The sequence below is a fragment of the Salmo trutta genome, unplaced genomic scaffold (genome assembly GCF_901001165.1).
Source record: "Salmo trutta unplaced genomic scaffold, fSalTru1.1, whole genome shotgun sequence".
NCBI classification, from domain to species: Eukaryota; Metazoa; Chordata; class Actinopteri; order Salmoniformes; family Salmonidae; genus Salmo; species Salmo trutta.
The window spans coordinates 186,777-202,125 of NW_021822719.1; the positions used below are offsets into that span (position 1 = coordinate 186,777).

At 46.7% G+C, this 15,349-nt stretch overlaps 1 protein-coding gene across 1 annotated transcript in view; it reads left to right on the forward strand.

Moving 5' to 3' along the window:
* Positions 1-10,333: 10,333 nt before the first annotated feature.
* Positions 10,334-15,349, forward strand: part of LOC115183997 (formin-2) — a 106,124-nt gene continuing 101,108 nt past the window's right edge. The window contains exon 1 of the mRNA XM_029744994.1: positions 10,334-13,202. Coding sequence (XP_029600854.1) covers positions 10,334-13,202 — 2,869 coding nt within the window. The remainder of the gene's footprint in view (positions 13,203-15,349) is intronic.

A 15,349-nucleotide genomic window follows, 5' to 3' on the forward strand; every position in this document is an offset into this window, starting at 1 on the left:
AAACCTGGGAATTTGAGGGAAAGGTACTGTAATTTTGCATCTCTAGTTGTAAAGCACAGGGCTGGTGTACAAGCTGCTTATATGATCTAAAAAAATACTGTGTGATTATGAGGTGATATTTTTCATAGTGACTGTGTGGATTCTTTAAATTGACGTTTATGTACAGTATGATGCAGTTCTACGCTTATTTAAAACGATTGTTATATCTTTTCTATAAAAAGAGTGTGGCCCCGAGTCTAAAATGTACACATGTAAACAATGATGGGACAAGTTAAATTGCAATAAAGTAAAATGTATGTAATTAAATCTATGTTTTACCATTGAGACATATTGACAACAACAAAAAAATCGATATCCACAGGTCTTTCTGATCAGTTTTTCATACAAGTCATATACCATAAATAAGGTCATATGTCTATGACTATAATGGTTACTAGCTCTGAAACAAGTGGATCTGAGGTGAGATGTTGTCAGTGGTTGACTTAGATAGGAGCTCACCGAGAATCGGCACCTCAAATGTTATTCTGCTCCTGTTCCTCTTATAGAATATTAGCTCAAAAGTCTTGCAGATTTCCAGCACCTAACAGTACCAACACTCAAAAATGAATATTTATATCAGGCACCTATTACAGTCCAAGTGTTTCCCATTTTTTCCCCCTATAGACAGTTTCCAGGTGGAGAATGTCAATAACCCAACAGCGCCACCTAGTGGTATAAATGCAGTATAACTAGTACTGAATGGTTGGTTGGACTCAAACTCAGCATCTGTGTTCCAGCTGGTTACTGTACTCGAAGTGGTACTGTAAACATTTTAGGAGTAACTCATGTCACTTAATTAGCCTGATACCCAGACCTGTTTTGTTTTGTTTTGTTTTGTTGCTATCATTCCACACCCTATACTCCGTGGAACGATGAGACTTCGTACAGACCGGTATCCAGGCAACCGACAGACCGGTATCCAGGCAACCGACAGACCGGTATCCAGGCAACCACTTAATAATAACGTGGTGCAGAAAACGCTCGTAGTTACGTTTTTGTCTCTTCGCTGATGTGTTGCTGGGTGTCGGGAGGACAGTTTTGTTGACAATGATGACTTTCATGGATTTCACTAGTTGACCAGGACACACAATGAGTCGACCAGGACACACCAGGACACACAATGAGTCGACCAGGACACACCAGGACACACAATGAGTCGACCAGGACACACCAGGACACACAATGAGTCGACCAGGACACACCAGGACACACAATGAGTCGACCAGGACACACCAGGACACACAATGAGTCGACCAGGACACACCAGGACACACAATGAGTCGACCAGGACACAATGAGTCGACCAGGACACACAATGTTGGATTTTATTTTTTTTCAAGACGTTTTAAGGAGTGTTCTAGTTTTAAAATACAAATTTTTTGACACAAGAATTATACAATATATTTGATTTAATCACACCATGTATGGAATTATGGACAGATTCATTTAGATGTTTGGTTGTTTAAACATGATATGTGATCAGATCAACAGAAGGATAAGTCATTTACTAAGTGTTTTATAAATACATATTTTTTGTTGTTGTTGTGTTATTTACATTTTTATAATGATATGATTGACTTGTGGTACTAAAGCCATACAATCGTATGCTTGTAATACTTTCTAAGAGATGTTTCATTTGAACATTTGTTTGTTTGTTTGTTGCTACCACCTGATTGACACAAACTACATGTTCAGTTATGAGGATGTGATGAGTTTCAATTTTTTTGTTCCCAGTAAAACACTTCCGAAAACATTAATGTTAATGACAAATCATTTGAAGGATTTTTTTTTAAATGTGTCATTTTATAGGGGAATAAAGTTTCATACTGTGTTTCAGTGTCCGGTCACTGTTGTTGTTTTCACACACACACACATACACACACACACACACACACACACACACACACACACACACACACACACACACACACACACCAAACATTAGGAACACCTTCCTTCAGAACATCCTTAATTCGTCGGGTCGTGGACTCTACAAGGTGTGGAAAGCGTTCCACAGGGGATGCTGGTCCATGTTGACTCTAATGCTTCCCACAGATGTGTCCAGTTGGCTGGATGTCTTTTGGGTGGTGGACCATTCTGGATACACACAGGGAAACTGTTGAGCGTGAAAAAAAATCCAGCAGTGTTGCAGTTCTTGACTGCATACCCCGTTCAAAGGCACTTAAATATTTAGTCTTGACCGTTCACCCTCTGAATGGCACACATACAATACCAAAGTCTCAATTGTCTCAAGGCTTAAAAATCCTTCTTTAACCCGTCTCCTCCCCTTCATCTACACTGATTGAAGTGGGAGCATAGCTTTCACCTGGATTCACCTGGTCTAGTAGATGTCGTGGTAAGAACAGGTGTTCTTAATGTTTTGTCAAGTCAGTGTACAGTGGGTAAGTAATAGCAGGTATAAAGTATAGACCAGCTCTTTTTTATAATGGAGGGTAAATGGAGTCTCCTGTTCATTTCCTTATTAAACCATTACCATCGTCATGTTTATATAGGAACACGATACAGCTCGATAAACCAAAAATGGCGCTCCCCTGGCCATTACGCTTAGGTGTTTTCTATAGATCACCCACTAGGTGTCGCTATTGTATTTATTATAGATGTCTGTATAACGTTATAGCTCTCTAGACTTAGTAGTTCATTAGTGTAGTAAATTTACTTATGTTTTCTAGTCATTCTTTTTTTTCTTCAAATAGTGTCAAATGTCAAAGTTGTGATCGGATTTGACTATGTGATGTGATGGGAGGTCAGAGGAAAAAATCAAAACGTCGCTCAGGGAATTTGACACCTGTTAGAAATGAACTGGCTGATTGAATGTGCGCGTCTCTCAGTGGACTGTGTGTTTAGCGGTGAACGGTAACTTCACAGAGACAACATGATGTGAGTAATGGCGGAATTTACTAGGGAAATATTAGTTTTTATTTCCCCAGCACATGTTCATTAAACCAATAACTTTCCCCATGTTCTTCACATTGATTGACACCAAAACAACATGCGGTAAATTGGTAGCAATCTGTCTGAATTGTCTCAGAGCGACATTAAGTTGCAATTAGGAAACAGCGTCTAAATTCTACACCTCCGCTATGGAGTTGCTGTCATTTCCAGAAATATTAACTTAAACTGGAACTTCCTAGCCTGTTAAAACGGTTATTGGTGATCTGAACATTTGCAGTCAGTCCATTTGTTTTAATGTGAGTTTCAGGAAAGGTTCGTTTTTTGTTTGTAAGTAATTGATGGTACTATTTGTGCCCGGGGCGCGATTCGCTTGGGGACGCGCGTCGAAGCGGATCGGGTTGAACGTTATCGCACACCGTTGTACCTGTCTAAATAAAGATGAATATTGTCAGAAACATAATGTTGACATGTAGCATGTTATGCTGAATGCAGTGAGTTGTCCTGAATGACACACAACCACTTTATTTTAACCTTTATTTAACTAGGCAAGTCAGTCAACAAATTATTTATAATTACGGCCTACCGGGGAACAGTGGGTTAACTGCCTTGTTCAGGGACAGATTTGTACCTTTGACCGGTGGAAATCTGGCCTTTGGTGTTTGAGAAAAGACGCCTTTTCAACTTCCTGGAAAATATCTATTTAAAAAATACTTTAAATACCTTTTCATTCAGAAAACCTAAATTGAACAGAACTTCAATGTCTGGAAAATACGTATTTTCAACATCAATTTGCTTACTGGGACTATTATAGGTTTTCTGGAGCCATTGTTTTGGTCTGTCCAAGGATGGCAGAACGGTAAGGACCTGCCCTGTGCCAACTTAAGTTTGGTGGAGGAGGAATACTGGTCTGGGGCTGTTTTTCGTGATTCAGGCCCCTTAGTTCCAGTGAAGGGAAATCTAAACGCTACAGCATACAAAGACATTCTAGGTGATTCTGTGCTTCCAACTTTGTGGCAACAGTTTGGGGGAAAGCCCTTTCCTGTTTCAGCATGGCAATGCCCCCCGTGCACAAAGTGAGGTCCATACAGAAATGGTTTGTCAAGATCGGTGTGGAAGAACTTGCCTGGCCTGCACAGAGCCCTGACCTCAACCCCCGTCGAACACCCTTTGGGATGAATCAGAACGCCGACTGTGAGCCTAATCGCCCCAACATCAGTGCCCGACCTCACTAATGCTCTTGTGGCTGAATGGAAGCAAGTCCCCCTGCAGCAATGTTCCAACATCTAGTGGAAAACCTTCCCAGAAGAGTGGAGGCTGTTATAGCAGCAATGTTCCAACATCTAGTGGAAAGCCTTCCCAGAAGAGAGGAGGCTGTTATAGCAGCAAAGGGGGAACCAACTCCATATTAAAAGCCCGTGATTCTGGAATGAGATGTTTGACGAGCAGGTGTCCACATACTGTTGGACATGTAGTGTGTGTAGATATACAGTGCCTTCAGAAAGTATTCACACCCCTTGACTTTTTCCACATTTTGTTTTGTTACCGGATTCGTGTTCGTATTTGTCATTTATTTTTTGGGAGGGTCAACGATCTACACATTCTAATGTTAAAGTAGAAAAATTATAACATTTGTAAAATATATATACGTAAGTATTCAACCTCCTGAGTCGATGCATGTTAGAATCACATTTGGCGGTGACTACAGCAGTGAGTCTTTCTGGGTTAGTCTCTAAGAGCTTTGCACACCTGGATTGTACAATATTTGCCCATTTTATTCTTTAAAAAAATTATTTAACCTCTGTCGATTTGGTATTTGATCTTTGCTAGACAGCCATTTTCAGGTCTTGCCATAGATTTTCAAGCCGATTTAAGTCAAAAGTGTAACCAGGCCACTCAGGAACATTCAATGTCGTCTTGGTAAGCAACTCCAGTGTATAATTGTCCTCCTGTTTTAGCTTATTGCGAGCTGAAAGGTGAATTAGTCTCGCAGTGTTTGGTGGAAAGCAGACTAAACCAGGCCTCTATTCCGTTTATTTTTTTGTATCCTAAAACAGTATTTCTGCCGTTTTTGTTTAATCGCACAAACAGCCTATCCCACCTTGCGCTGCATCACCGCCTGGCTGGGACAGTGCGCACGTATAGAGCTGAGCACAGGCATGACACTATGTCTAATTTAAGTCTGCCTGAAGTGAGCCTTTTTCCTTGTTTCTTGCCTATTTACATCGTTTTATTCATTGTAAATAAGAATTTGTTCTATAACTGAGTTGCCTGGTTAAATAATGGTTATTAAATTAAAAACTGCTAAGGGAAGAGAAGACGCGGCTACTAGTCAGACTCGATCTCACCCGCACAAACATGACTGAAATCGCGTTACCCCTTAAAGGGGCAGGTGAACATTTTTGTGCATCTGATATTTCGGTTAAAGCTGTAACAGAGTATCACAGTATGTGTCATAATGGCCATAAAACCCAGCGGTCAAACAGGGAAATGTATTTTTTTTTTTCAACCGTTCCTTTTCCCCCATAGGGGATTTTAGAAACACTTAAAATAAGGGCTGCGTTTCCCGTAGGTTTACCCTGGTGTGACATTTTGATAACTGTGTACATCTCTCTAGGACAAGGTGACTTTTTTTTAATGAATATATTTGCCTGTATTTACCCACCAAAACTTTAATGCTAATTACCTACTAATGTGGCTATGATAAAGAACTACAAATTCCACGATGATCTGGACGAGACTGCCAGCTCAAGCCAAGGGTAAGAATCTCTGGATTTAACTATCTGTTACATGTATTAATTAATACATTGGCTACATTCCTTTAAATTGACACACTACCTCTTAGCAAAAGGTGTACGCTAGAGAGGAAGTGCAGGAGTTTGCAGGGATTTGTAGTTTTGCCTGATGTCTACTTTGATGCTAATTAGCATTTTTGAATTTGAGAGTAAATGGAGACTAATATATTGAGAAGTCATCTTGTCCGAGAGAGATTTACATGGTTATCAAAAATGCCACGCCAGGGTGAGCCTACACGAAATACAGACCTTATTTTAAGTGTTTCTAAAATGATTGGTAGAAAAACTACAAAACCATTTCCCTCTTCTATATAACTTTTTTGGCGACCCAACAAAATTCACATAGAAATGTGCGTTATAGATCTGTCATTTTCATTGAGAGCAAGTCTAAGAAGCGGTAGATCTGTTCTATTTTGTTTTTGCGTCTTTTGGTTTTGTACACCAGCTGAAAATACTATTTTTGGTTATGGAAAACATTTCACAGCGGTTTAGACGGTCCCGGCGCCGGGAGAAATGGCGCCAGCAATATGGCGGTGGGAGAAATGGCAGCAGTTTTACGGGCGACCTAAACAATTTTTTTTTTTCTCGCGTTATTTGTAACTTGTTTTGTACATAATGTTTTTGCCACCCAGACTATTTGCATTGTGACCCCTGCCCCCCTAACCTCTATCTTGCACTGCTGCTACTCTCTCTTTATCATAAACTCAGCAAAAAAAGAAATGTCCTCACTTTCAACTGCGTTTTATTTCCAGCGAACTTGTGTAATTATTTGTATGAACATAACAAGATTCAACAACTGAGACACAAACTGAACAAGTTCCACAGACATGTGACGAACAGAAATGGAATAATGTGTCCCTGAACAAAGGGGGGTCAAAATCAAAAGTAACAGTCAGTATCTGGTGTGGCCACCAGCTGCATTAAGTACTGCAGTGCATCTCCTCCTCATGTACTGCACCAGATTTGCCAGTTCTTGCTGTGAGATGTTACCCCACTCTTCCACCAGGGCATCTGCAAGTTCCCGGACATTTCTGGGGGGGATGGCCCTAGCCCTCACCCTCCGATCCAACAGGTCCCAGACGTGCTCAATGGGATTGAGATCCGGGCACTTCGCTGGCCATGGCAGAACACTGACATTCCTGTCTTGCAGGAAATCACGCACAGAACGAGCAGTATGGCTGGTGGCATTGTCATGCTGGAGGGTCATGTCAGGATGAGCCTGCAGGAAGGGTACCACATGAGGGAGGAGGATGTCTTCCCTGTAACGCATAGCGTTGAGATTGCCTGCAATGACAATAAGCTCAGTCCGATGATGCTGTGACACACCGCCCCAGACCATGATGGACCCTCCACCTCCAAATCGATCCCGCTCCAGAGTACAGGCCTCGGTGTAACGCTCATTCCTTTAACGATAAATGCAAATCCCACCATCACCCCTGGTGAGACAAAACCGCGACTCGTCAGTGAAGAGCACTTTTTGCCAGTCCTGTCTGGTCCAGCGACGGTGGGTTTGTGCCCATATTCGACGACGTTACAAGAGGCCTACAAGCCCTCAGTCCAGCTGCTCTCAGCCTATTGCGGACATTCTGAGCACTGATGGAGGGATTGTGCGTTCCTGGTGTAACTCGGGCAGTTGTTGTTGCCATCCTGTACCTGTCCCGCAGGTGTGATGTTCGGATGTACCGATCCTGTGCAGGTGTTACACGCAGCACTGCGAGGACAATCAGCTGTCCGTCCCGTCTCCCTGTAGCACTTAGGCTTCTCACAGTACGGACGTTGCAATTTATTGCCCTGGCGACATCTGCAGTCCTCATGCCTCCTTGCAGCATTCCTAAGGCATGTTCACGCAGATGAGTAGGGACCCTGGGCATCTTTCTGTTGGTGTTTTTCAGAGTCAGTAGAAAGGCCTCTTTAGTGTCCTAAGTTTTCATTGCCTACCGTCTGTTAGTGTCTTAACGACCATTCCACAGGTGCATGTTCATTAATTGTTTACGGTTCATTGAACAAGCATGGGAAACTGTTTAAACCCTTTACAATGAAGATCTGTGAATTAATTTGCATTTTTACAAATTATCTTTGATAGGGTCCTGAAAAAGGGACGTTACTTTTTTGCCAAGTTTATATGTATAGTCACTTTAACCATATATTCATCTACATACTACCTCAATCAGCCCGACTAACCGGTGCCTGTTAGCCTTGCCACTATACAGCCTTGCCTCTATACAGCCTTGCCACTATACAGCCTTGCCACTATACAGCCTTGCCACTATACAGCCTTGCCACTATACAGCCTTGCCACTATACAGCCTTGCCACTATACAGCCTTGCCACTATACAGCCTTGCCTCTATACAGCCTTGCCACTATACAGCCTTGCCTCTATACAGCCTTGCCTCTATACAGCCTTGCCACTATACAGCCTTGCCTCTATACAGCCTTGCCTCTATACAGCCTTGCCTCTATACAGCCTTGCCTCTATACAGCCTTGCCACTATACAGCCTTGCCACTATACAGCCTTGCCACTATACAGCCTTGCCACTTATTTTTCAATGTCTTTTTACTGTTTTGTATTTCTTTACTTATCTATTGTTCAACTAATACCTGTTTTTTTACATATAAATCACACTGTTGGTTAGGGCCTGTAAGTAAGCATTTCACTAAGGTCTGCACCTGTTGTATTTGGTGCACGTGACAAATAAACTTTGATTATAATGATTCTTCACAGTACTTGCTTGTTTTGTCACAAACTGAAATTAGCCGAACTATTCGAATTGTAGCAACTAGGAAATGGAGGGGCGATTTCTGCGTTGTGCAGCTTTGAAAGACACTCGGGTCACAAATGTAATTAAATTAAACAATATACCACGACTTCATACTAATTATACATTTTATTGTATTGTATTGTATTGTATTGTATTGTATTGTATTGTATTGTATTGTATTGTATTGTATTGTATTGTATTGTATTGTATTGTATTGTATTGTATTGTATTGTATTGTATTGTATTGTATTGTATGTATTGTATTGTATTGTATTGTATTGTATTGTATTGTATTGTATTGTATTGTATTGTATTGTATTGTATTGTATTGTATTGTATTGTATTGTATTGTATTGTATTGTATTGTATTGTATTGTATTGTATTGTATTGTATTGTATTGTATTGTATTGTATTATGTGCATCAGCTTTGTGTTCTTTGTTGGTGTAATTTTAGCGAACTAATTTGTTGGTCAGTAAAATGTGGCTGGTCGATTTAATATCTTTTTAAAATATTTTTTTAAAATTATAATATACTATACATACATACACACTACTGTTCAAAAGTTTGGGGTCACTTAGACATTTCCTTGTTTTTTGAAAGAAAAGCACTTTTTTTTTTCCCATTTTAAAATAACGTTAAATTGATCAGAAATACAGTGTCGACATTGTTAATGTTGTAAATGACTATTGCAGCTGGAAATGGCAGGTTTTTAATGGAATATCTACGTTGGCGTACAGAGGCCCATTACCAGCCACCATCAAATGTATTTATAAAGCCCTTCTTCTTACATCAGCTGATATATGAAAGTGCTGTACAGAAACCCAGCCTAAAACCCCCAAACAGCAAGCAATGCAGGTGTAGAAGCACGGTGGCTAGGAAAAACTCCCTAGAAAGGCCAAAACCTAGGAAGAAACCTAGAGAGGAACCAGGCTATGAGGGGAGGCCAGTCCTCTTCTGGCTGTGCCGGGTGGAGATTATAACAGAACATGGCCAAGATGTTCAAATGTTCATAAATGACCAGCATGGTCAAATAATAGTAATCACAGTGAACAGGTCAGGGTTCCATAGCCGCAGGCAGAACAGTTGAAACTGGAGCAGCAGCACGGCCAGGTGGACTGGGGACAACAAGGAGTCATCATGCCAGGTTGTCCTGAGGAATGGTCCTAGGGCTCAGGTCCGCCGAGAGAGAAAGGGAGAGAGAATTAGAGAGAGCATACTTAAATTCACACAGGACACCGGATAAGACAGGAGAAATACTCCAGATATAACAGACTGAACCTAGCCCCCCGACACATTAAATACTGGAGGCTGAGACAGGAGGGGTCAGGAGACACTGTGGCCCCATCCGATGATACCCCCGGACAGAGCCAAACAGGCAGGATATGACCCCACCCACTTTGCCAAAGCACAGCCCCCACACCACTAGAGGGATATCTTCAACCACCAACTTACCATCCTGAGACAAGGCCGAGTATAGCCCACAAAGATCTCCGCCATGGCACAACCCAAGGGGGGGGGGGCGCCAACCATCACTCCTGTATTCCAATGGCACGTTGTGTTAGTTAATCCAAGTTTATCATTTTAAAAGGCACAATGTGCCATTGGAACACAGGAGTGATTTCTAAGTGACCCCAAACTTTTGAACGTGTGTGTATAATTAATAACATTTATCCTGTTTTTCTCCAGACACCATCACTGGGAGAACTGTCCCCAGCATCAAGACTTCACCATGCGTACCATCCAGACCATAGAAAACCACATCCCTGTGCTGAGGGAGAGCGTTGTCAGGACTCCTTTTACAGGGAGAACTGTGTGTCTGTTAAATATGAATACATACAGCCACAATCCCTGTCAGACTCCCTGTTACAGCCAGACTCCCCGTTACACTCCCAGCCAGACTCCCTGTTACACTCCCTATAACAGCCACGCTCCCAGCCAGACTCCCTGTCCCAGCCAGACTCCATGTCCCAGCCAGACTCCCTGTCACAGCCCCTATAATTGCCACACTCCCAGCCACACTCCCCGTCACAGCCAGGCTCCCCGTCGCAGCCCTTATAACAGCCACACTCTCCGCTATAGTCCTTATAACACCTGCTCTCCCCGCCAGACTCTCTGTCACAGCAACCACCTCTCCCTAGAGCCCCGCCAGTACCCAACTCACCGGTATCAGCAGCCATGGTTTTCTCTTCCCCTGGCGAGGAGGCAGCCGGCGAGGAGGCAGCCGGCGAAGACCTCTACTGTTGTTTCTGAAGGCTGTTTCTATTCCTCCAGCTCTGCTAGGCTCAGCACATTATGCAGAGCAGCAGATGGAGAGGAGGAGAGGGAGCCAGGAGAGAGAGAGCAGGTGCACGCGCATGGAAAGAGACTGCAGGGAGGAGGGGGAGAAGGGAAGCAGCGAGAAATCGAGCAGGCGCAGGGAGGAGAGAGAAGGCAGCGAGAAATCACGCAGGGAGGAGGGGGAGAAGAGCAGGGAGAAATCGCACTGGCGCAGGGAGGAGGAGGAGAAGAAGAGCGAAAGCAGGCGTACGTCGTCTTTGCATCATCAGCACTGCTCCTCTCATCATCGTCACCGGAAAGCAGCATCACAGCCTCCGCCTCGCAGCAGCTACGCAGACGTAGACGGAGGAGCAGCAGAGAAAATGGCAGCCGTTTTCAAAGGCATGGCCTGAGTCTCGGCGCCAGACAGAAGTGGAGGCTGAGATCCTGCATCATGGGGAACCAGGAAGGGAAGCAGAAGAAGGGGAAAGAGGGGGAAGGATACGGACAGGACGTAGCAGACCATACCACCGGAGAGTCTCGTCACGCTGACGGCACAAACAAAGGATTTCACCACGGCAAGAAATCCCACGGAAAACATGGCAAAGGAGGAGGAGGGGGGGAGGAGAATAAGAAGAAGAAGGAATCTAAATCCTCTGTGTTCTCTATCAGGAAGAGGAAGAATCTGAAGGGGAAGGGATCGACGGGGGGATCCAGGGAGGACGTGTTGTCTTCTCAGAATGAGCTGGACTCTGCTCACTCTGCTCTCACCAAAACACCAGACCTCTCTGTGTCAGCTGACGAGCTGGGCCAGTCTGACACAGAGGGACCGACAGAACCTGGTGATCGGCACGGTGCTAGGAATCATGGTTGTGTCAGGACGGAGAGCCGGCAGCCCACTGGGGAGAGCCGGCAGCCCACGGGGGAGAGCCGGCAGCCCACGGGGGAGAGCCGGCAGCCCACGGGGGAGAGCCGGCAGCCCACGGGGGCCGCCACGGACACTGCTCCAGACCAGCAGGTGGAGGTTGAACAGAGAAAGAGGAGCAGCTCTGGTTCAGACGCGGACATCTATAGCTTTCACTCAGCTGCAGAACAAGAGGACCTGCTAGCTGACATCCAGCAGGCTATTAGACTACAGCAGGGGGTGATTATCTCCACCGCTGAGCTGAGTGAAGAGCTGGGTTGGGGAGGAGGAGGAGGGTGGAGGAAACAGAGGTCTGACGAGGTTATAACTACCCCCAGTCCCGCTGAACAAACCCCCCCACCGGAGCCTCTCACTGCCCCAGAGGCAGCCCCCGTCACTGGCCGGGAGAACGGCCTGCTTTCTAAACTGTCTCCCTCCCTGGAGGAGGAGGAGGCGGAGGAGGAGGAGGAGAGGGGAGAAACCACTGCTATAGATGAACTAAACTGGGAGCTGAGAGGGGCTGAAACAGAACTGGCCCTTTGTGCCTCCTCTTTCTCTGGGACAAAGGAGCAGGAGGAGGAGGAGGAGGAGGCATTGAGCTGCCAGGAGGTGAACGGTAACACTCAGCCCCTCTCTCAGCCCCCCACAGCCCAGACGAACGGCCATGTTACCAAGACAACCAGCGCTACCAGCTTCCCAGACCTCACAGCCTCCTTTGAGAGCGCTGTGGAGTCTCCTCTCAGAGAGGAGAAGGAGGTGTTGGAGGAGGTGGAGGAAAGGGAGGAGGAGGAGGAAGAGAATGATCTGGACATGCCTCCCCTGTCAGCCGAGAGCCTTAGTCACAGTGATGCGACCACGAGCCACGAGGACATAGACCTGAGCTCTGGCAACGCCTCCGAGGAAGAGGGGAGGGTGGGGGACTGGGTGGGGGCAGGTGTGGGGGCTGCAGTCAGCGTTGAGTCCCTGGAGTGTCTTAGCAGGGGGGATCTGAGGTGCTCTGAGCCTGCTGACGACCCCCTGATCACCCAGAGGAGGAAGAGCAGTGTGTCCTTCTCTCCTTGGCCCTCTCAGGAGAGCCCTAGAATGGCCACGCGCCTCCTCAAGTCCACCCTAACCTCCACCCTTCCATCCTACAACCACTCCTCCTCAGGCACCGGCCCCACAGTCAAACCCTACCCTCCCATTTACCCTTCTTACATCAAGACCACCACCAGGCAGCTCTCTGGCTCCCCGGGCACCTCGCCCTCACAGAGCCCCTTGTTCCGCCGGCGCTGCCACGACCTGGGACACCGCACGGAGAAGTGGAGGGTTAGACGACAGCGCTCCCACAGCATCGCTGGTCCCCTCAGCTGGTCCGCGGACTGGACCGAGGAGCTGGAGAGGGAGCGTCCAGCCAAGGCAGGATCAACAGACCGCCTGGAGGGGTACGGAGGGTCGGAGGACAGGCTGAGGGGGGGCAGTCAGCCTCTGTGTGCCACACGGCGATCCTCGACCGGACAGGTGTCTACCTGCAGCTTCCATGACATCTTCACCGGTGAGTTTTAGTCAACGTTTATTTTCACAGGGACTCCCATTAAGACCAAGGCTTCTTTCACAAGTTGTTGCTTTTGTTTGTTTGTTGTTGTGATGGAAAAAATACCAAAATGTATGCTCTCACTGCTGTAAGTCACTCTGTATAAGGGACAGAGTGTTGTATTGAGGCAGCAGGTAGTCTAGTGGTGGCTAGATCGAATCCCCGAGCTGACAAGGTAAAAATCTGCCGTTCTGCCCCTGAACAAGGCAGTTAACCCACTGTTCCCCGGTAGGCCGTCATTGTAAATAAGAATTTGTTCTTAACCGGCTTGCCTAGTTGAATAAAGGTCAAATAACTAGAGTATCAGAGCGTCTGCTAAAACGTAAAACTGTTGTGTCCTGCATCAGAGCTGTTGTGGAACTAGGAGGGTAGGCTAGCTGCTGTTGTGGAACTATGGGGTAGGCTGGCTGCTGTTGTGGAACTAGGAGGGTAGGCTAGCTGCTGTTCTGGAACTATGGGGTAGGCTGGCTGCTGTTGTGGAACTAGGGGGGTAGGCTAGCTGCTGTTGTGGAACTAGGAGGGTAGGCTGGCTGCTGCTGTGGAACTAGGAGGGTAGGCTGGCTGCTGCTGTGGAACTAGGAGGGTAGGCTGGCTGCTGTTGTGTAACTAGGGGGGTAGGCTAGCTGCTGTTGTGGAACTAGGGGGGTAGGCTAGCTGCTGTTGTGGAACTAGGAGGGTAGGCTGGCTGCTGCTGTGGAACTAGGAGGGTAGGCTGGCTGCTGTTGTGGAACTAGGAGTGTAGGCTAGCTGCTGTTGTGGAACTAGGGGGGTAGGCTAGCTGCTGTTGTGGAACTAGGAGGGTAGGCTGGCTGCTGCTGTGGAACTAGGAGGGTAGGCTGGCTGCTGTTGTGGAACTAGGAGGGTAGGCTACCTCCTGTTGTGGAACTAGGAGGGTAGGCTACCTCCTGTTGTGGAACTAGGAGGGTAGGCCACCTCCTGTTGTGGAACTAGGAGGGTAGGCTACCTCCTGTTGTGGAACTAGGAGGGTAAGCTACCTCCTGTTGTGGAACTAGGAGGGTAGGCTGGCTGCTGCTGTGGAACTAGGAGGGTAGGCTAGGCTGTTGTGGAACTAGGAGGGTAGGCTGGCTGCTGCTGTGGAACTAGGAGGGTAGGCTACCTCCTGTTGTGGAACTAGGAGGGTAGGCTGGCTGCTGTTGTGGAACTAGCAGGGTAGGTGGCTGCTGCTGTGGAACTAGGAGGGTAGGCTAGCTGCTGTTGTGGAACTAGGAGGGTAGGCTAGCTGCTGTTGTGGAACTAGGAGGGTAGGCTGGCTGCTGTTGTGGATCTAGGAGGGTAGGCTAGGCTGTTGTGGAACTAGGAGGGTAGGCTAGAATGCTGTTGTGGAACTAGGAGGGTAGGCTGGCTGCTGTTGTGGAACTAGGAGGGTAGGCTGGCTGCTGTTGTGGAACTAGGAGGGTAGGCTAGGCTGCTGTTGTGGAACTAGGAGGGTAGGCTAGGCTGCTGTTGTGGAACTAGGAGGGTAGCCTAGGCTGCTGTTCTGGAACTAGGAGGGTAGGCTAGGCTGCTGTTGTGGAACTAGGAGGGTAGGCTAGGCTGCTGTTGTGGAACTAGGAGGGTAGGCTAGGCTGCTGTTGTGGAACTAGGAGGGTAGGCTAGGCTGCTGTTGTGGAACTAGGAGGGTAGGCTAGGCTGCTGTTGTGGAACTAGGAGGGTAGGCTAGGCTGCTGTTGTGGAACTAGGAGGGTAGGCTAGGCTGCTGTTGTGGAACTAGGAGGGTAGGCTAGGCTGCTGTTGTGGAACTAGGAGGGTAGGCTAGGCTGCTGTTGTCGAACTAGGAGGGTAGACTAGGCTGCTGTTGTCGAACTAGGAGGGTAGGCTAGGCTGCTGTTGTCGAACTAGGAGGGTAGGCTAGGCTGCTGTTGTCGAACTAGGAGGGTAGGCTAGGCTGCTGTTGTCGAACTAGGAGGGTAGGCTAGGCTGCTGTTGTCGAACTAGGAGGGTAGGCTAGGCTGCTGTTGTCGAACTAGGAGGGTAGGCTAGGCTGCTGTTGTCGAACTAGGAGGGTAGGCTAGGCTGCTGTTGTCGAACTAGGAGGGTAGTCTAGGCTGCTGTTGTCGAACTAGGAGGGTAGGCTAGGAGGAACTAGG